Source organism: Accipiter gentilis, chromosome 29 (assembly GCF_929443795.1).
Source record: "Accipiter gentilis chromosome 29, bAccGen1.1, whole genome shotgun sequence".
Classification (NCBI taxonomy): Eukaryota; Metazoa; Chordata; class Aves; order Accipitriformes; family Accipitridae; genus Astur; species Astur gentilis.
In genome coordinates, this window is record NC_064908.1 from 16,328,375 (window position 1) to 16,350,710 (window position 22,336).

At 54.1% G+C, this 22,336-nt stretch overlaps 2 protein-coding genes across 3 annotated transcripts in view; one reads left to right on the top strand and one right to left on the bottom strand.

The window, feature by feature from the left end:
- The first annotated feature begins 2,460 nt into the window (after nucleotides 1-2,460).
- Nucleotides 2,461-8,744, top strand: BARHL1 (BarH like homeobox 1). Its single transcript, XM_049832742.1, has 3 exons — nucleotides 2,461-2,911; nucleotides 6,552-6,774; nucleotides 8,450-8,744. The coding sequence occupies exons 1-3, from the start codon at nucleotides 2,461-2,463 to the stop codon at nucleotides 8,742-8,744; spliced, it is 969 nt and encodes a 322-aa protein (XP_049688699.1).
- Nucleotides 8,745-15,219: 6,475 nt separating this feature from the next.
- Nucleotides 15,220-22,336, bottom strand: part of DDX31 (DEAD-box helicase 31) — a 51,530-nt gene continuing 44,413 nt past the window's right edge. For both annotated transcript variants that reach the window (XM_049832731.1, XM_049832730.1), the window contains one exon: nucleotides 15,220-15,641. In XM_049832731.1, the coding sequence (XP_049688688.1) occupies nucleotides 15,494-15,641 (148 nt within the window). In that variant the 3' untranslated portion in view covers nucleotides 15,220-15,493. The remainder of the gene's footprint in view (nucleotides 15,642-22,336) is intronic.

The following is a 22,336-nucleotide window of genomic DNA, read 5'->3' on the forward strand; positions in this document are numbered from 1 at the left end:
TCTGCCCAATTTCTCACTGGGACCAGTTCCTGCACATCTGTTGCTCTGGTCCAGCCCCAAGCGACACTTGGCCCAGCCCCACCTGGGGAGGCTTGTGATGCAAAACCGACCTCTGGCAGACCAGGACCCTTCAGCCTGACCCCCCCACCCCCCCAGTCCCTAGCACTGGGGCAGCACCTCTGTGCTGGGAGAGAGACAAGGCAGAGCAGCAGCAGGGATCCCGCACCCAGGGTCGGGGAGGACATGCAGCCCCCAGCGCTGAGCATGTTTCCCCCCCCCCCCCCCCCCAGGGTGAGGGCAGGCTGGGACCGGGGTTGATGCTGATTTTGTCCCTGGGTTTATCCTCCTATAAGGCTCTTTTGTTCCGCTGCCCCGATCCCAGCCGGCCCCGAGCCTGCAGGGCCGAGGGCAGGAGGTGCTGGGGGCCCTGCCTGCGCCGCTGCCCGACAGCTGGCAGCCGGGCTTCCCGGGGACGCGGGGGGGGGAGACTCTCCCCTCCTATGATCGCCTCCAAGCTGCCGGCCAAGGGCGGCTTTGGAAAAGGGACAAGATGCAGCTGCCTGGCCGGGTAGGTGGGGAAGAGAGGAAATCAAGTATTTGAGAAATAACCAACGACATCGCTTTAAAGTGGCGCAGCTTCACGCACCCGGGGGTGGATATTTTCCTCATCTCCGCGGCGAAGGGTCTACCCCCCCAGGAAAAGCTCCTAAATAAACCCTCGAGGAGGCAGGAGCCAGTCTGACCGGGAGGAAGGTGGGAGTCCTGCGTGAGTCAGTCCCTCTCCAGCCTGGGAGAGCAACAGCAGCAAAACGCCCCCCCCCCGACGGGGCGGGAGGGAGGAAACTTGGTGTCTCCGGGAAAAACGGGCAGGGCGGGCAGCCCGGGCTGGGACCATCGGGCTTTTATTTAAAAAGGGATTGACGGCAGGAAAAATTCGCCCTGAGCGCGGTCCCTTCCCAGTTGCACCAGTAGGTACCGCCGCTGGGCGCTGGGAGAGCGGGAAGAGCGGCCCCGGCTCCGCCGCGCCGGGTGGGAGGCGATGCCCGGTGGCCCCGCGTCTGCTTGTGCTAAAGGACCTCTCTGCTCGTTCACAACCGATTTCGAGGCGATTCAACGAAATTCCCAGCTCCGAGGCTCACCTCGGGCTCAGAGCAGCCGCCTCTGCGCTGCGGCTTTGGGGAAGGTTTTGGTGCTTTTCTTTTCCTTTTTCTCTCTCTCTCTCTTTTTTTTTTTTTTTTTTTTTTTTAAATTTTAACGCCCAGCAAAACTTTCCCTCCTTGGGAGGGACCGGCAGATCGGCTAATTGCGGGGGGAGGCGAGCAGAAAGCAGCAAGCCCTCGACATTTCCCCCCCCGCCCTGTCCCCCCCTTCCCGCGGCTAATCACCCCATTACGAGCCCCATCAGCAGCATAATGACAGCAAAAGAGGGCGGAAACCGCCCGGAAAGCGCGGGGATCCGGGCGGCAATTAATTCCCGTTAATCAAGCTGCAAGGTGTCGCCGCCGGGGAGTGACATCCCCCAAAACGCCTCGCGGCCAATGGGCGCGTTCACACACACGGGGAGGGGGAGGGGAGGGGAGGGGGGGGGGGGAGTGTGCTGGGGTCCCCGAACCGGAGTGGCACAAGTTCCTTTTTTCTCCCCATTTTTGCCCTTTTTCTCCCCCCCACCCCCAACACCTCCCCCCCCCGCGGAGGGCGCGGCGCTCCCGCCGCTGTCCGAGGTGCTGAAGGAGCCGCCGGCTCCGGAGTGACTCCGGCTCCCCGGGGCGCTGTCCGAGGTGCTGAAGACGCGCCTCGGCTCCGGAGTGACTCCGGTTCTTTTCCCCCCCGGCGCTGTCCGAGGTGCTGGCGGGGAAGGGGAGGGAGAGGGGGGGCGCCGCGGCGGCCCGACGGCTGGCCACCCCCTCCGCCCTCCCCTCGCCCTTCCCCATTGATTTCTGGATCATTAAGTGGTTAAGGCGCTGCGAAGCCTTCACTATCGATCGCTGCCTCCCCACCTCCGGCTGGGAGCCCCCCGGGCTGCCCCCCAACCGCGGCTCTGGGCAAGGGTGGGGTGGCCGGGTAAGGGGTCGGGACCCCGGGTGAGGTTGGGGTCCGTCCCCCCCCACCCATACAACACCCCCACCTCCACCTCCTTGGCGGCCAAAGTTTGACTCTGCCTCCCTCTCCCCCCCTCTTCTGTCTGTCTGTCTGTGAGTGCAGCTGGGCGCGATGCTGAAGACGGAGCAGCCCTGGATCTAACGCACGGCGCCTCGGAGAGCCTTGCAGCAATTGTTGCCCGGATCCCAGGCTGAACTTTGCTCTTTTATTTTTTCTTTTTACCTGTTTTTTTCCTTTTTTTTTTTTTCCTTTTGCCTTTTTTTTTTCCCCCTCCTGTTATTGTTAATTATCATTATCAAACCGCTTCCGCCGCGCCCTCCCCGCCAATGCCCGTGTGAGCGCCGGCACTTCGCGGGGGCCATGGAGGGCTCCACCGGGTTTGGGATCGACTCCATCCTCTCCCACCGAGCCGGCAGTCCGGCCGTACCCAAGGGGGACCCGCTGGTGGGCGACGGCCGGTCTCCGCTGGAGCTGAGCCCCCGCTCGGAGGGCAGCAGCGGGTGCCCCTCGCCCCGCTCACCGGGCCGCGAGTGCCTGGAGGCGGCGGTGCCGCGGCCGGGCCTGGATGCGCATCTCCAGCCGGGGCAGGTTTCGGCTCCCTCCCAGTCCCGGACCGTCACCTCCTCCTTCCTCATCAGAGACATCCTGGCCGACTGCAAGCCCCTGGCCGCCTGCGCTCCTTACTCCAGCACCAATGGACCTCACGGCGGGCAGGAGCCAGCGGGCAGGATCCCCACCAAGCCCGGCGAGGACTTTAGGGAGAAAATGGAAAAAAACACCAGCAGCTCCTCCTCGGACTCGGAGTACAAAGGTAAGAGCGGCTCACCCCGTTGGGCTTTGCACGGCGGCCTGGACCCAAAGCCTCCGGCGGCCCCGAAGCCTCCCGGTGCACCGGGAGCTGGTTGCGGAGCCGGCTCCGGCGCGCCCCGGTGATGGAGAGTGTGTGTGTGTGGGGGGGTGTCACGGCACCGGTCGCCCCAAAATGACGACGGGCTCGGCACCAACTTGGGAAAACTTGGGGGTTCGGGGCTCGGTGGAGCTCGGCCCGCTGGAAGGGGTTGGGGCGATCGGTGCTTCGCCAAACGCGCCCGGGGGATGCGCCGGGCTGTTTTCCGCGGGGAAGATCCGGCTGTTTCGTTCCTATCGGCGAGGTAACGGGAAGAGGAGAACCGGGGGCGGATTTCTGCCTGGGAGAAAAAAAAAAAAACAACAACAACAACAACAACAAAACCCCAACCCCCAAAAAAACAACAACAAAAACAAAACAAAACAAAACAAAACAAAACAAAAAAATCACGGATTTTGCGGAGTATTTCCCCTGCTCCGGTGAGAAACGAACAAGAAAGTCGGCGGGGTTGGATTCGATTTGTATTCTTTCTATTATTATTTTGGAAATGGTTTAAAAACGAGCACGACGGACAGGGAGCCCGGGGTAGGATCCTCGGTGCCGGCGGGGAGCGGGGCTCAATTCGGCGGCTGCTCGCCCCGGGCCGGGGGCTTCGGCCTCCGGGGCCCCTCGCAGCCCCTTCCCGGCCTCCCCCTGCGGCAGCCGGGGCGGGGGGAGGCACGGGAAGAGCACAGGGAGGAGGGGGGTGTTGGGGTCGGTCCTCGTCCCCCCCCCCCGAGCAGTTTATCCCGGGTGCTTTCGCCCATCCCGCCCCCATCAGCCCTGGAAAAACTTTCACTCGGGAAAATTGTTTGCCGGGTGTTTGCGAGGGGAAGGAGAGGGTACGGGGGGGGGGGGGGGGGGGGGGGGAAGGGGAGGTGATGGCTCCTGATGGGCCCGCTGGATTTGGGGAGGGGTGGCTGGTAGGAAAAGGAGGGGGACGGGCCGTACCCCGTCCCGGCTGCAAATGCACCTTCGGTCCGCCCGGAGCCGCCGAGCTCAAATCCGGTTTATGGAGGAAAAAATATTTACCCAAACCTCCAAACGCGGCGGGAGCCCCCGGGCTTGGGGGGGGTAAAGGGGGGGTATTTTTGCTCTGAACGAAGGACGAAGCCCCGGGTCGGTGCCGGGGCTGGAAGTGACTGGAAGGGACCGGGGCATCGTCCCCGCTGTTTTACAGGGCCGGGATCGAAAACAGGCAGGATTCCCACCTTGGCGTTTTGTTTTCGCCTCCTACACCACCACCCCCAGCCCCCTCCCGAATTCCTTCAGCTTTTCTCCCCTTCCCCCAAATCGCCGAGACGCGAAAGAAGGGAGGGAAGAGAAGAAACGCAGGGTCTCTGCATCCCCCTAAGCCAGCCAGGGGGGGCGGCTTTTTTTGGGGGGGGGGGGCGTTATCCCAGCCACACTCGGCTCCTCGCCTGCCCCTGCGACGGGGCAGCCACAGCCACGGTAAAAACGGCGCTTAAATGGGGGGTGGGGGCGGAATAGCCCTTAAATGGGGAGGGAAACACCGCTTAAATGGGGGAAAAACACAGCTTAAACGGGGGGGAAAAAAACCACAGTTTAAATCAGGGGGAAAAAAACCACAGCTTAAATAGGGGGGAAAACACCAGTTATATTGGGGGGAAAAAGCCACAGCTTAAATCGGGGGGAAACCACCGCTTAAATGGGGGAAAACACAGCTTAAATGGGGGAAAAAACAGCTTAAATGGGGAGGAAAACACCGCTTAATTGAGAGTAAAAACACCGCGTAGATGAGGGTAAAAACACCGCTTCAATGGAGTAGCGGGTGAAAGTCTCCGCTCCTAACTCGATCCTTTTTTTGCTGCTTTGGAAACAGCCTTCGTGGGGCAAAACGCCCCTGATTTACCCCGCAAAGGGGCTGCGGAGCCGGGGCCTAAACCGCAGCAGCGGCGGCAGGATTTGGCCCATGCCAAAATGCCTAAAAACCCGTAATATTTTTTTAATTTTTTTTTTATTTTCTTAAGCTAGGAATAGCCGGGGGAGAGAGCCGGAGCCGGCCGGGGAAGCCGCCGCCGCCAACGAGCGCAGCCCTTTGGCGAGCAGGAACTTTTTAGGAGCCGAGAATCCTTTTTTAGGAGGCTGGAGGGGTTGGGGGGGGGGGGGGGGGGGAAGGAATTTGCCTTCCCCGGGGTGCGGGAGGCCGGAGCCAGCTTTCCTCCGCAGGGAAAAAAAAAAAAAAAAAAAAAAAAAAAAAAAAAAAAAACCAAAAAAACCAAACTCCGCACAAACTTTCGGGCCTTTCCCGGGAGGGAGCGGGGCCGGGACCCCCCCCCTCTCCCCTGCCGGCCCTGCTCGGTCCGGATCCGGCCCCTTCCCGGGCTGTGGGGGGGGCTGCCGCTTTCCCCGGGAACCGGAGCCGGGTCTCCGTGTTTTAAGGCTCGTCCCCGGCTCGGGCTCTGCCTGCTCGGCCAGAGCCGGGATTTCTGGTTGAAGGGTTTCGCTCCCCGGTGGCTCAATTAACCGGATTATTGTCTTCCTACAGAGAGAAATCAGCTCGCGTTCGGCTACAGCCCTGTCCCTGCTAACCCCCGCCACCAGCAAATTTAACATAAAACCCCGTAAAAAAAAAAAAAAACAAACAAAAAACACCGAACGCCGCCGATTTGTATAAACTGAGTCTTTTTGCTACATAATCTCCTCCAGGAGAGTGGGGAAGGCGAGCACAAACAGGGATTTTTTTTTTTTTTTTCCCCCACTTTCTTTTTTTCTTTTTTTTTTTTTCTGTTCGGAAATTTTCCCGTCACCTACTAATGTTTCGCGGCGCAAATTCCCGCGTCGCTCCGCCGGTGCGTATGTACCGACCGGGCTAAGGAACCACCGCCGGCCCGTCTCATTCGGTATTTTTTAAGATAAATAACAGCACGGGCACGGGCTGGCGGAGCCCCTTCCCCAGTATTTCGTTGTGCGCCCTGGAGAAAGGAGATTTGTTCCGTGCCCCGGCAGCATCCCCGGGAGGACGGAGGTTTCTCCGTGCAGGGGGAGAAACAGCATCACCCCGGCGACTTTCTCCTCCAAAAAATGTGGGTTGACAATTTTCATTTGGGGTTAGTTTTTGGGTTGAGTTTCAAAAACAAACAAACAAAAAGAGAGAGAGAGAGAGAGAAAAAGGAAAGAAAAATTCTATATCCAAGCATCGCGAAAGGTGTTGGGTTGGGGAGAAATAAACCCAGAGCAGGGTCCTGCCCCGTGAGAAATGAGGGGTGAGGGAGATGCCGGGGGTAGGGGGGGTCTGGGCAGGAGCGCGGAGGGGCCGGGGGGGTCCCCGCAGCACTGCCCGGCGCTCCAGCCCCTCTCCCAGGCCCTAGGGACGGGGAAAGGCCGGGCCCGGCTCGGGGACCCCATGAACCCCCCGTGGGCAGCCGGGGTTACAATTTCGGGGGCTGCAAAACAAACTCACCCTGAGCCCGGCTCGGTACCTGAGCCCGGCTTATGGTTGAAGTGGGTTACCCCCCCCCCCCCCCCCCTCCCCGCCACTTTTGCGGGTATTTCCCTTCCCTTCCTGCCCTGACCTGGCCTCTTTTCCTCCCTCCCGGCCCAGTGAAAGAAGAAGGGGACCGAGAGATCTCCAGCTCCCGGGACAGCCCCCCGGTACGGCTGAAAAAGCCGCGTAAAGCCCGCACCGCCTTCACCGACCATCAGCTGGCCCAGCTGGAGCGCAGCTTCGAGAGGCAAAAATACCTGAGCGTGCAGGACAGGATGGAGCTGGCCGCTTCCCTCAACCTCACCGACACGCAGGTGAAAACGTGGTACCAGAACAGAAGGTAAAAAAAATGCACCGTTCCCTCCTGCCCACAGCGCCGGGATCCCATCCTGCTCCTCTCCCCCGTCCCGCACCCCCAAACCGGGCAGGGCTTTCGCTCCCCACAACCGTCCCGTCCCTCCTGGCATCGGGAGAGGTGCGGTACCCCCCCCCCCACCACCACCACCCTGGGTGGGCCTTTCACCCCAAAGTGAGGGGGAGAAAAGTGATGCCGAGGCAGGGCGGGTTTGGGGCGGGGGGGGGGCGCGATCCGTTCCCCCAGCCCCGGTAAGGCGGGGAGGCAGGACCGGGCTTCCAGCTAAATACAACAGCATAACACATCGGCCCATTAATAATAGATACCAATTACTGCTTTGGGCATCAATAATTAACACCCCTTACAGTAATTACACAATTATTATTATGATGAATAATTTACTGGTGGAAATAGGTTTAGCGCTTCAGCGACAAATCTGTAAAAGGGCTGGAGACGTGTGATGGCTTCAGTGGATTTATCCGGACATCCCCGGCGGAGCTTCCCCAGCCCCGACCATTGCCACCGCCTCGAAACGAGGGACCCCCGGCTGCAGCCCCCACCCCGTCCCCTCGCTCACCCCAAGTTTTAACCCTCCCCCCCTTTCCAGCCCCGCTTCGCCATCTGCAAACAGCCGCGATTTATCAACACGTCGGGGGGGTTGGGGGAGTTTAGGGGTGGCGGGGGCTGGGCGCTTACATCCCCCCCCCCCCCAAATTCCCTCCCGTAAGGACACGCCGGAGCCCAGCCGGCCCCCCCAGCCCCTTCCCCAGCCACCCTCCCCGGCCCGCTGGCGGCCCCGACGTGGGCGATATCCCGGGGTCGGGGCTTCTCCATGAGATCTGGCACACGCACACATATATGCACACATACCTATACCTACATGCACGTAGATATGCCCAGATATCAAAATATACATATATTCCCCCCCCGCCCCCGATATATATATATACGCCGCAAACGAATGCCCCGGGACGCTGCCCCACGCGTGTCCCCCCGTGGGAGTCTCGCAGCCGCCCGGCCCGGGGAGGGGGTCCCGGAGGTCCCGGGGGTCCCGGGGGTCCCGGAGCCCCCGGAGGCGGAGCGGGGCCGCCGGGGCCTCGGGCCGAAGCATCGCGGCGGCGGCGGCAGCAGCATCCCTGCTCGGCGGCAGGGCGGTCGGGTAAAGGATCCATCCCCCCGTGTCACACAGGAGATGTCACACGCAGTTCGCAGTCTGGAATTTAGACCCCAGGAAGGGACTGAAACGTTGGTCGCGATTTATGTCGCGGGGATTTATAACCCGCCAACGGATTCCAACCGGGCTCTGGCTCCGGTACCTCCGGGGATGCTCCGTGGGAGCTCACGGAGATAAGCCCCCCACTCGCCCTTTAATGGGATTTGCGTCCCCCTACACGGGACTGGTCCCCCCCATCCCATCCCAGCCCATCCCAGCCCATCCCAGCCCATCCCAGCCGTACGGGGGACAGCGGCGGGGAGAAGGGATGCGCAAGGAGAGGAGAGCGCGGGGAAGGGGGATGTGCAAGGGAAGGAAAAGCCCGGGGAATGGGAGTGTGCAAAGGCTAAAAAGAGCCCGGGAGCGGCTTTGGGAGCATCCCTCCCACCCTGACGCCCCCCTCCCTCTCTCCACTTATTCCCCACCCCCACCACCCCACCCCCCCAGGACCAAGTGGAAAAGGCAGACGGCGGTGGGCCTGGAGCTTCTGGCCGAGGCTGGCAACTACTCAGCCCTCCAGAGGATGTTCCCCTCGCCCTACTTCTACCCGCAGAGTTTGGTTTCCAACCTGGACCCCAGCGCCGCTCTCTACCTGTACCGCGGACCCAGCGCTCCCCCCCCCGCCCTCCAGAGACCCTTGGTGCCCCGCATCCTCATCCACGGACTGCAGGGCGGCAGCGAACCCCCCCCGCCCCTGCCTCCCCTGCCCGGTGTCCTACCCCGGGCTGCGCAGCCCCGGTGAACCCCGACCCGTCCGGGCACCCACCGGGCCGGGGGGGGGCGGTGGGGTGGTGGTGGGGGGGGGGGCGTTGGAGGGGGCCACCCCACCTCTGGGGCCACGAGCAAGCAAGACTCCCGCTCATCCCCAAATATATATATATATATATATAAATGAGACCTCCCCCCCCCCCTCCTTTTTTTTAAAAATATATATAAAGAATGCAAGAAGCGAGGGCAGGTTTGGCAGAACGGGGAGCAGGCAGAGCTGCCCCCCCCACCCCCGCGGGGCACTCGCTGCTTTACACCCTTGTGCCCCCCCCCCCCCTGCCCCGGCCTGGGACGGCACCGGGAGTACGAGCAGGGCTTGGCTGCTCCGGGGGGGGTTTGTCTCTCTGCCCCCTCCCCAGGAACTGCCGGGGGGGGGGGGAGCCGAGCCACCTCTGCAACGGCCGGCTCCGGGGAGCCCCCTCCCCGGTTTCCCCGACACCGGGTCACCGGTCCTGCAGCCGGGAAGAGCCGGGGGAGTGTTGGGGGGGGGGGGGGGGTGTCCGGGCCACCGGTCCCCGCCCGCCGCAGTGAGACTTTGGGACGTCCGTAGCTAAAAAAAAAAAAAAAAAAAAAAAAAAAAAAAAAGCAAAAAAGCAAAAAAAAAAAAAAAAAAAAAAAAAAAAAGCGGCGAAATGTAAATACGGTGCGCAAAATGTATATGAATTATTTATTTGTGAACCCTGAGGGCGTATTTGTGTAAGTGATTCTTGTCAGTCTGTATCCCGGGGCCGGCCCGGCCGGGGCGGGGGGTGCGGGGGGGGGGGGGGGGGGGGGGTTCGGGACGCCGTGGCCGCTCCCGCTCCCCCCCCTTCCCCCTTTTTTAAATGTGGAAATAAAACTTCTTTACAAACAAACGGGTCTCGCCTCCGCCGGCCCTTTTTTCCCCCCTCCTGCTTGTTTGCTCTGGCGGATCAGCCGCCGCCGAAGGAAAGGGAAAAGCAAAGAGGAGTTTTCCCACCCCCCCATCGCAGGGACCCCCCCCCCCGGGGGTGGGTGGGTTCCCACCCCCGGGGCTCGGCCCCAGTGCCGGCATGTGGGGCTGGGGGGGCTGCGGGGAGAGAAAAGGGGCTGGGAGACACACACACACACACACACGGGAGACGGGACGGGGATGCGGCGATAGCCGCCGCGTTGGTGAATTATTAACGCTAATCTTAAGTGTATAATTGCCTAAGTGCTTTAAATGACCGCTTTGGAAAATGGATTGTTTCCACCCTTTAAAAAGTGTCGCTCAGCTGGCCGAGGCCAGCGAGCCCGGCAGCTGGTCCCCGGGACAGCCGGGCAGCGGCTCGCCGGCTCGGGGAGCCGACAGATGGGCTGCGGGCTCAGCCCGCCCGGTCCTCCGCGGCTCCCCCCGGTCCTCCCTCGGCCGCTCCCCCCGGTCCTCCCTCCGCTCCCCCCGGTCCTCCCTCCGCTCCCCCCGGTCCTCCCTCCGCTGCTCTCCCCGTCCTCCCTCCGCTCCCCCCGGTCCTGCCCCCGCTTCCCACCCCCGGTCCTCCCTCCGCAGCCGGCGGACCCGGCTGTCTTGCTGAGCCGTTCTCCCCCCCCCCCCCACCCGGCACCCACCGGTCAGCATCATCCCCCTCCTCCTCCTCCGCCCCCCCCCCCACCCCGGGGCTGGGTCCCGGGAGCTCTGGCCCGGCACCCCCGAGCCCCGCCGGCCCCGCGGGGAGGGTTATTGTCGGCTCGGCCAAATGCACAGCCACGCCTGGAGGGGAGACCCCCCCCCCGCCCTTCTATCCCGCCCCCCCGGCCTTTGTGGAGCGGGCTCTGTTCCTTTGCATGTGAATGGGGGAGTTTGGTAAATCCCCGGGCCTCGGCTGGGGCGAGGAGGAGGAGGAGGAGGAGGAGGAGGAAGGGGGGGGGGGGGGGGGTCGCTCCCAGCTCGGGGTTAATGAAGTGGGAAAGGAGTCTTTCAGAGAGGCCGGCAAACAACCCCCCTCCCCGCGCAACAACCCCCCGTCCCAAATCCTACATGGATTGACTTAAACCCGGGGGATAAGTGCTTTAAATTAATCTCATTGAATAAGAATGAGGCCAAACAAAACTCTTTAAAATCATATTAAAAATCTATCAAAGGACAACTTGCAGTGGGTGTGCTTTTCATTTTGCGAGTGCAAAGGCAAGGAGCATACAGCAACCTTCCTCCCATTTACACAGCAGGAATGTGAATCAAAGACATTCTCTAATATTTAATTGTCCTTGTAGCCGTAGCAGATTCCTCCTCTTCCATTAATGAAGTACAAGCCTTCGTTACACGTTTCTAATTGCAATATTTAAATTTGCCATTTCACATCTGCAAGAAGCTGGGAACTCCCCTGTAACAGCGGGTCCGAGCCAGCGTCCTAACGGAGTGACAGGGTCCGGTTTGTGTTACAAGGATGGTAGGAGAGACCGCGGCAGGGTCCCAAGGAAACCTCCGCTCCGGGAAGGGGGAATGGCCGTACCAGGTCCAGCTGGGAAGGAAAAGAGAGCAGAGGGGAAGCGAGGGCTGGAGCCGTCTCCTCCAGGGAGATCTCATAGCAGAGTCAAGCAAGGCAAGCTTCAAAATAAATCAGTTTAGGGAAGACACCACACGCTGTAGGCTCTTCTCAGAGAGCACCGCGCTTGCCACGTGAACAGCGGCTTGTGCGGGAGGATCTCAGCGGCCTCAAAAGCTGCTGAAGGACCAGCCTCACCTCCAGCTTGTGTGCAGGGAGCGAGAGGGGACCCAGCCGCCCGACAGCAGAACCCACCAGCACTGCTCCTGCACCTACAGCAGCACCTGAAACTACTCATTTTTAGAGGCCGGTGCCAGGCAGGGGTGATCCTGGCAAGTCCTCAGGGACGGGACAGGCTGCGCTGGGGTGAATTGAGATGCTGCAGTAAAATGGCACAGTTGAGAAGGAGCACCAGTCCCATTAAGGAAACCTTTGGAGCATTGCACTGGTTCTGCTCCACTGATTTCTCCTGGGGTACAGAGACTCCAACGGACAGGCTGCTGGTGGTTGGTTTTTGTCAGCTCCGGGCTCTGGATCCAAGACACAAACCAGTTAGTGCAGTGGGTTTGCCAGGACCAAACACAATCCTGGCTCTCAAGCCCCTTCTGGGCTTTTACCCAGCTTGAGGGCCACCTTCCTCCCCTCCCAGCATAGCTTTAACCAGAACCACCACCCCGGGAACAGACAAAGAACGAAAGCTGCTCCGCTGAACATGCCAACACACACAAATCCAACTAAACCAGCAGAATTGTTTCTAGCCGAGATATTTTATGGTTTCATCTGAACACCAAACAAAATTAACGCCAGAATGGAAAGCCCAGAACAATCGGTGCTTGTCCTGCCTTCTCCCCAGGCTTATGGAGAAAATAAGTTGCTGTAAACAAGGAAATTCTGTGGCTTTCTATCCTGCTTAGTTATGTGTTCTTCTCAGTGGTGGGGTACCGGTGCTAAGGTGTCTTGTGTTTGACCTAGACGCTGAAAGTAGGTGTTCGATTGTGACCCTTGTCCCAAGGTGACCTCCTTGCTTTTTCCTATCCCAAAGCCTGGAAGTGTAAACTCAAGATGTTCTAGCTGCAGAGGAGAGGAGAATGTGGGCTCCTATTACTGGCAAAGGACACGGAGCCAGAACAGAGCTAAGAAAAGGTGCAAGAGCATCTTCTGGGAGAGGCAGGACTCTACCCACGAGAGCAGGGAGCAGGGCAGCATCAAGAAAGGCAAACCCAAATGGAGTCCATGTCTGACTCGCAGGCAGCTTTATATAAAAGCTCCATAGTGCCATTATTTCCAGACCAAATGCAGAAACTTTAAGCTGCAGCGCAGCGAAGCCCCTACCGTTCGCCACAGTTCAGACAAGAAAGCAAACCTGACCAAAGCCAACACCGGTGCGGTCAAACGAAGCTGCGGTTTTGCCGAACACTGCCAAGAGCCGATCTCCCCACCCTGACGAGCTGCGTCGGCAGCTCCCACGCAACCAAGACCCCTGCAACCCACCACGTACCTCAGGGCGAGACAGGACAAATTCAGGAGCAGTCCAGGGCGACATCCTCCTGCTCCATGCCAGGGCTGTGCCAAGGGAACCCACCGTGACCCCCAGCAGCTTCTCCAGCATTTGGGTGCTGGGAGGACCCGGGAGCCTCTGCACCCGCAACACCCCGGTCCCGCTGCAGCTGATGGAGCTCTGCAGCTCAGCCACCCCTGCTCCACAGCGAGTGGCACACCCTGCCCGGCCTTGATGAAGAGGTGCTTCAAGTTCGGTACAAATTAACTCCACGCCTACCAGGTTCTTCCCAAATTGAGTGATGCACGAGGATAAAGCCAGCTCAGAGCCGACCTATAGCTGCCAAAGTGTAAATAAGGGCAGAATTCGGTTTCTGCTGACCCCACTGCTATTCAAACACATTTTGCACATCGGCTTTCAAGTTTATTAAGAGCAAACTTGGCTTAGCTTCAGGTGCGTGTGCCTTAAACACTTTCTTGTTTATCAACCTCCTCCTCTTCCTTTCCCTACTTACATGAGTAATCTGGCACTACCTGCTAAAAGATGGTGAAGCTGAAAGAAAAAAGGCATTCTATTTTGTTTTAAAATCACATTATTTATCATAACCATTTCTAACACTACATGCCCAGTCAATACAGACGGCAATGAGATTTCCTGACGTCTCTCACCGACGTGCTGTTGGCCTTTTTTCCTACTATTATGAATTTGCCAACAGTCCCTATTAACTCATATGCGACAGTCAGCCAGGAGAAGGTCACATTACTTTCCCCTCATGCACAAGATCAGTTCTTCCCAAATTTACACTCTCTGCATCACTCTCTGAGTCATTTTCATCCTCAGGGGTTTCTTTTCCATTTAAGTTGACGTTTATCTTAAACCTGATTGCTCTTCCAAACAGTACTTATAGCAAAATCAGGTGGGCTTTGTTGTTATTTTATCTTAATCTAATAAATGCTAGTAACTTCACTCTCTTTGCAAAACCATCATTAATTCTATACTGGAGCCTTTTAAATATCTTTCTGAAGTGTTCAAAAAAGTATTGCAGTAAAATCAGCGTGTTTGGTAATCGCCTAGAAGGAAAAAAAAAAAGTTGGTTCTCAAAAGTTACATTTCACTTCAGAAATTAAATACTTTTGGGCTGATTGCTTCCCTCCTACAGTCTAGTATGACTCACTATAGCCTGAAGTAGGTGCCCTCAATTCTGTATTCACAAAGTGGGTATAATTTTCTTTTGGTTATACTCCTTTTTCAGTATTTTTTCGCTTCCAGCACCTGAAATTGCTACTGGATTTGAGCACCTTCTGGTCCTGTGTTAAACATGCCTGGCTTAAGTCACAAGTGGGCTGCTCTTCCTCATCTCTTTCCTCGAGGAAGACACACACAGGCAGCAGAAAGTTGTGTTTTGGCAGGGTTTTGCACTGTTTTCAAAAGTATACCGCTTGGCACTTGTGCTATAGGAGGTGCTGGAAGAAGCACAGTGAGGGAGACAGGGAGAGGGAGGTGGGTGCTCACCTGTAGGTCCTGGGGGAGTTTGTAAGTCTCCTGCAGGCCTTGGAGAGCACCCACTACCCCCCCTCCCCCCACCTCACCAACTCAAAGGGGAGTTTTGTCACGGACTTCACTAGAGCTCGGGTTCCATTTCACATGCTGGGCAGTGGTGCCTGCCTTGGCACATTTGGGGCCATACTGTATCCCTTTTCTTAGTAGTCCCCATTCTCTGATGACAAGCAAGAACAAGAAAAAAAGCAAATGGGAAAGAAGTGAAATGCATTAGCTTGGGACGTACTCAAAATAGGCCTAGCCAAAGCAGAGAACCCCAAAAGCCAGGGTTACTACTGGAAAGTGTTAGCAAGAGCCTGCAAAGGCTTTAATGTTCAGAGAGGCGAGACATTTCATACATACTCTGCGTTATATAATTAGGTATGACAACACGCTGCAGGCAAAGAGAAGTTTGGAGACTGCTGGATTCCACGCTGGCTCCCTCCCACAGTGACAACGTTTGTTCCCAAACTCAGGAGTTTTGACATGAAGTTTTGTGCCCATGAGCTCTGCCCCACAGGGACCACATGTCATTACACTGAAAAGCTCTCCACAGTCTTGCCACTTGCACTGAAACTGGGGAGATTCCTTCCAGGTGGCAATACCTGACTAACGATCAGTGTCCAGAGATAGAGACTTTGCCCCAGCGCACAAAGGACAGGAGAGAAGGTGGCAGCACCGTGGGCTACGTTACCCGAGACAGGGGCAGAAGTGTCCCCCCTGTATAATGACAGGGGAAAGGGCAGGCTCCCCTGTCCTCTTAAACATCCTCCTGGAATATCTCCTCTGCCACCACTGTTTATCTCTTTAAAAATAAGCATGCCAACAGATTGTGGAGTGTTTCTACAGGTCTTTTAAACAGGGAAGCAGCTCCTGTCTGAGTACACTTGTCTCACTTTCATGTTATAGAGACATCACAGTTCTCTGAGAACCATATTTAACCTTTTTATTTTTCTTGCAAAAAACACCTTAGAAATGCGGTGCATCTTCAGGAAGCCACATTTAATTGCAGCTGTGCAACAGGACACGCCTGGATTCGATTCCATTTGGACCTATGGAATGAAGGGGAGGAGGCCAAGATCCCCAAGATCCCTCCCATATTTGCCTGATAAATTGAAACACTCCTCAGTTGATTTGGCAGGTCACCCTGACCCCCAGCTGAGGCACTCAAGCAGGTTTTACAGCCAATGACTGGAAGGTCCCGGCTTATGTTGGAATCTGCTGGTTGCCAGGTTTTCTCTGTTTTTTCTTCTTCTTGACCTTGGATACACCAGTGTCCATCCCACTGGAATATTCAGATCGCAAGATCTCAGCAAGGCGATGTTTGCCGTGGGTCTTCTTGAGAAGGTCAGACCTGGGCAGAGGGAAGAAAAGAGGAATTAGATTTCCTTCTCTCTGAAATGCTGCTAGGTGGGTTACTGATTTTACAGCCGTGGAAAGTGACATTTGCGCATTAGCAGAAGAACAGCTTCCTTTTCTTGAAGCTTGATTTGAAATTCTGTCTCATGCAAAATTAGATATTGTTGTGACAGGTTTTCACAAAGGTGGCAAAATATCATGCCGTTTTTAAAAGCAAGCCTTTGTTCTGTACAAATGCTCTTGCAGGGGTGGCGGGGAGAAGGAGGGAAGGTTGTGCGCTGAAGGCTGATGAATTAGGTGACACAGCAGTTTGAAAATTATAATAATAATAAAAAAAACTCTAACAGCCTTAAGACATTGAACAATGGAAACATTTTATAAACAGAGCTTAAATCCAAAGCTTGGAAACACAAAAAAACCCAAACAAACAAGCAAAAAAAAAAATAAATGTCAGGAGCCTAAACCCAACAGACTCTTTTCTTGCAGTGTCCTGCAGAATCACATGCACCTTACAGCCTCCCTCTCCAGAGACTGGCTTTTGCAAAGGTAGCTGCATTCTGCCCAGCCACTAAACTCCAACGTGGATCTCCCTGTAGCCCTGAACTGCCAGCTATAAATATAAAAACCCACTCAGCATTTTTCCACCACAAGTTCTGCCACTGTCCTGCTCTATAACCTTGGGCAAATCTCATCCTCATTGCTGCTATCACCCACGCTTATTTCAACTGCAATCTCTTTGGTGCAAGACCCGTCATTCCCTGCCATGTTCCCTTGGTCCTGGGCACAATGGGGTATTCACAGCTATTGGTGTCTGCACATCCCACTCTCCTCTCTATAGTAAGGACCAGTAACAGAGCTCAAAAATTTCCAGAGAAGTGGACAGAAATCTGTCCCTCTAAATAAAAGGGAATTGAACAGAAGCCCCGCATCCATGCCAGTGTGCATTTATGACAACACATGGACCTCAGCAGTCCTAAAGGTTGATGCCTTATAGCACTGCCTCTCACAGTTCCTTCAGGTGTCCAGAACCTTGTTGGGGGTCACAGGAGAAGGAAGCATTTTTGGCTGCAGCAACAGATCAATCCACTCATCAGGCCAAACTCACAAAGGCGGCAAGGGAAGCTCTTGGCTCTCTGGCGTATTTGCTTGCCCCCTTTTCCACAGCTCGTTTTCCACCCCTGCGTAGGTTTCATGGCTGTAGTGGGTTTGGAAGGATGGATCAGAATGATAAGAAGGATGGTGTGATGAAACATTCAAGCTCTGTGTTGGCAGAAGGGCTAGAGACTGGACATACCAGAGAAGACAGACACAGAGCCACCACCTGGTTTGAACCCACAGAAACCACGGCAAAAAGAATCAACTTGAAACTGATCATACAGCTAATGAAGCAAAGGTGCTGTTGGTAAAGCCATACCTGTGGTACCTTCACAGCAGAGGTGCCTTTCAAACTGCTTTCCCGAATGCACAAGCCACAGCAGCACGGAGGGATGCTCGTGGGTGCACACGCAGCACCAGGCCAAGGTGTGCCCTTAACCAGCCCAGCTCTGCTGCAAAAACTTTGTAGTGCAGCTGCATCCTCTGCTCAGCCCCCTCCATCACTTGATAAAAGTTTCTATTTGACACTTTCATTGTGTCTCCAAGCATTTACTACAGTAATTCGAGGGTTACCAAGCAACAGATCAGTTTACTTAACAACAGGGAACTATCTGCTGCAAAAGGACAAGTAATCTACCAGTAGCTGCCGGGCTGAGTTTCAGCTCAGCAGGGAGGTTGTCCAACACTTTATTATCAATCAGGTGAAATCATTGCCCAATTAGTAAATCAATACCCCCTGCTGTGGTGATCAGCTGTACACAGAAAAGCAAGGATGCAGGGAAAAGGGAGGTTTCTCCCTCTAACCAGGGCCACAAAAATCAATGGAGCTGTGCTGTGGAACCTGTGCTGATCACGGAGAGAAGAAAAGCAGCTGTCAAGGCCCTGTTTAACCATGAGATGGAAGAGCCAAAGGCAACAGCAACAGTCTGCAGTGACAGCACACCAGGGAAAGTGCACCAGGTCAGGATCCCTGGCCAGATTCTGATTCCTGTTGTAAACCTGTAAATTGCCCTCTCTGCTCGACTGGTGAAAGTCTCTGGGGCTCTGCTAGAGCAGTCATGGTAACATCGGTGAGGAAAGGCGCCCTGTGGTTATGAGACAAAGCCCAGGAGAACAGAGCGAGACATCGATACCCTCCGAGCATCCTTGGTCAAAGTGTTTAATCTCTTTGGCCTTCATGTCCATTCTCTCACCTCATAACCCAGGAGGACTGCATCTTCCCTGTTGCCAAAGGCTGGTGTGATGTTAATTTAAGAGAGCTGTGTGGTGGTACTGGATACTGCGGCAAAAAGCTTCACAGAAAGGCTGTAAATGTAAGATGTATTTGCAACATACACAGAACCCATGTTCCCATCACTGGGTAAACACATGGATTGTCAGCATCTCTTTCTGTGATCTCATGTCTAGATATCATGCTATATTGAGCCCTAATGAGAACACATCATGTTGATAATGGGCACAGAAATCCCCAGCCCTTTAAATCCCTCTTTCCAAACACAACAGCCAGTCTTTAGGTGGGGAACTACAAAACAGTGCAGCTACGGGGAACTTGCAGGGGAAAAAAGATCCACTAATGACTGACCCATCCCAACGTGCTACAGTACCAAGGTTTCAGCAGGGCTTAAAGGAGAAAGGAATGTTCAAACGGATGAGAGAATCGCCACTTTTACTGGCTGGGGGAAAATGAGACAGGAATAGAGAAGTCATAACTCAGAAAATGAAACAGCCCCAACACACGAGTTAGGAAGAACTTGTCCCTGAACACAAGCTATTTGACTTCTCTGCGTTACTGTCCAGCAGACTGGGTGTTGAGTGCTGTGACATATTGGATGCCAGGCAGAAGCACCACTGGACTACTACTCTTTTACGCTAGATATGGGGTATCAGGACTCACATAAAAGACAGACGGGAATTGGTAAGTAGTCAGAAGAGCCAGCAGAGATGAGTTAGGATCACCTTCTAACTTCAACTGGGGAACACATCATCCCTTCATTTGTAAGGCTTAACCCTAGACCCAACCACTGCTTTGGGCTTTATGTTCCACGTATAGGGCAAAAACTGTATCACCCCAAGATCTATCTAATCACTTCGTTATCAAAGGGAGAGAAAGGTGCTTTGCACAGTGAGGAAGAGAAGGCAGAGAGCCTAGTAATTGCTTGGCACGGTCTGAGAAAGCTCCCCTCCTCCTCATGGAGACAGAGGAAGGAATAAAAGACCCAGGTTTACAGCTGCCTGTGCACACCTGTAATTAAGTTGCAACCTCACAAAAGCTGGTACCAAGAGCCTCAGCAGAGAGACAGTAAGGAAACAGAGGAACTGTCCCCAGCTGACTTTGTTATATCCTGAAAGGCCAGGAAAGACCAGGCCAGAGACAAACTTTTAAAGACAAAAAAATCCGTCCTCTTCCAGAAAACCAGAATGATTTTATTCACTCTTTAAACATGAGAAACTTGTGAATCTTGCCAAATACATCACTGAATGATGAAGAGGCAGAAGAGGAAGAAATAAGAAAGAAAAAGTGTCCAGTGAAGGAAAGAGAATAAAATCCTTCTTTCCTCTGCTTCAGTTTCCTTTTGCCTCCATCTGCAGAGCCACTCCCAGCACGCTGCTCCCCTTCCCCATCCCACTCAGGAGCCGCAGGCATCCGCAGGGGGGCTGGTGCTGCTCAACCCTCCATCTCAAGGGAAATCTGAATGATTTGGACCAGTCTACTTTTCTGGCCCCTTGACTCTCAACTCTTTGCTTCGCTCAAGGGTATCAGAAAAGATTCAAGGCAAATCTTTTTTCACATCATGAAAAAACCCCCAAAACCCAAACAAGAGAATGCAGCATAGTTGACTAGCCTGAAATCCTCCCTGTTGTTTCCAGAGGATCTGCCACACGATACTAACTCTCCACAGAAGTCCCACCTAGCTTGCATGCAACACACCTTCAACACAGTTTGCGACTTCCACACAACTTGGGCCATTGATGGCTTTGCAAATGCTGAAGACACCATCTGCTGAATTCCACAATCACTAGCAACAAGATGATAGAATAACATAGACTATACTATGGCAAAAAAACCCCAAGACAGGTATACTGAACTAAGCTTTGAGGATGTTCAACATAGCCGAGATCCTGTGGACAGCTCCAAGGCACAAACAGAAGAGCAAGAAAAGCATATGCAAACTGTTCTGTTTCTATATAACATCCCATTCATCTCCCAAGCATTACTGGTAAGATCATAAGAATGATCAAGTTTCACCAGCTGATTTAGTCAGATTGAATTTGTTACTATATGCAAACCATGATCCTGGTTGTGGAGACTCTCAAACATTCAGGTGTGAAAGGACCAAGTGACAACTGTAAGAAAAGGAATGAGTATCTGATACCGTTTTTCATTTTCATTTCAAAATTCTAATAAGTATATTTCATTGACACATCTGCTTCATTAGAGAACTGAATCCCAAGCTGATCTCCAAGACAAAAACTCCTATGCGCCAGAGCAGTGGTACATATACATGGATGGTTTCTTGGATATCATTTGATGGCCCAGAAGATGCCTCTGCTCGTCTTTTTACCTAAATGGTGAGTGAGCTTGTTCTTAGGGATGTCTCCTTCAACTTGGTTGGCATTGCTGTCTGTTCCTTTGTCTTGAGCTGTGTGAAATGCTGGTGCAATGCAGTGCAGCAAGTGTAGTGACCTTTAACCAACTCGCAGCATCTGCAGCAACCAAAGGCTCCCAAATTGCTCCAGCTGAGGAAGAAGGAGTATAAAGTTCTGACGCACAGTCCCAGATCTCATGGTGTGTCTTTGGAGGAGACAGGAGTAGGCTGTTTCATTTATCAGAAAACATTTCAACATGGATCGCGCTATCAATCTGCCTGACAGCACCTCCAACAGCTCTTTGAAATTGTGCCAGCAACAGAGCTGGTTTACCTCTGGGCCAAGGCTGCTGCAACACCTGCTTTTTCTACTTACAGTGTTGGATGAACCATCTGCAGCCAGCGCAACCCTGTTTGGGTTTGGTTTTCTGTTATTGTTTTTTTGTGGAGTGGGGGCAAGAAATTCATCAGCAATCCTACACTGCTCTCGACAATTCAACAGATGGCCTAGGTACTCTGTTATCAGCTGATGTGAATGCTAGCTGGAGAAGATCAAGGAAAATTATTACCCAGTCAGACTGAGCACCAAGCTCTGTTCCAGAACAGTCAGAGCAGTGCAGTCTTCATGCTGAGACATGCCAAACAGCAAAGCCCACCTTACCATACTGAAGTCAGCTGTATTTCATCTACACAGAAAGAGACAAAACACCCCAGTTTCACTTTCGCTACCATCCCTTGGTCTTCACCCTACGGAGAAAGGATGAAAGCACCACTGGGATGCTGGGAACTTCCCAGGATTCTTGCTTCTGTCAGGCTCTTTCCCAGCCTGAAGGGCAGAATATATTTCAATTAGAGCTGATCATTTTTCGGTGTGTACCGAACATTACAGAGGTTTTCCAGCTCCACGTGCAAGCCCTATTAGCTCGCTCAAAGATGGAGAAAAGGCTCTGTGCTGCGGCCGTGGTGGAACACGACAGTAATAAAGGGCATTGCTGCATGCAGATAATAATCAGAAGAATTTTACAATTATAAAACTTTAATTTCATAACAGGACTTTTTTATAACATTATGACGTGGTAAGCAGGACTCATCTATGTCCCTGAACTGCCTTAATGAAGAGTGATGGTGATGTTTGCTTTCACAGCAGCCATGTCTCTAACTCTAATTTTTGGATCTGTTCGCACTCCAGTCCATGAATACATGCTCTTACCTGAGCTCCAGTCTGGCTTTCTAGAGCAGACTGCCCAAATCAAGTGAAATTCCCGGTGGGCAGAATTCCAAACTTGCATTTTGACTAATTAAGTGATATTAGGAAAGCTCTAAATGGCATGCAAAAACTGGCAGGCAAACTGCTTCTAATGATTAGAAAATTGCTGTGCAGGGAGACCCAGCTGCAGCCTTGATTCGCAAGCCCTGTCAATAGAAGCATTAGTCTTTCCAAAATTGTCAATGCCAGGACATTCAGAAGTGGAATCAAGGATACGAGGCAGGAGGGAAGGTGAAAGGCTACTAGTTTTCACCCAAAGGAGACTGTTGCCCTCGCCATACAAACCAGGACACACAGGGTTGCAAGGTATATTGCCCACCAGGAGTCTAATTCTATCTGACCACTAAATGCTGAAGAATGAATTAGCACAATAATTTTGCAGCAAAACCTTAAGGGCATCATGATATCCATATTCAGAGCAATGGCAGTGTAATAATGATGTAAATCAATCCCCTCAAACAGAAGCACCCTGGACACCTATTCTTGACCCCATTTCAGTTAAGGGTTGGACTTAAACTCTGAAGCATGAGTGGATATTCACCTCAATTTTTATACTCGCTTTTTGCACATGCTGTAGCAACCATGCATGTATGTGATACTCATAGGTAAATTCAATCTCTCTGAGCATTTCTGGCATCAGAGACATCCTGTAGCAATGAGTTCCACAGAATCCATCGAATGTAAAGATGTACCCCTTTCTTTTTAATGGCTTGAATTCACAAACAAGGCAAATTAAGTTGC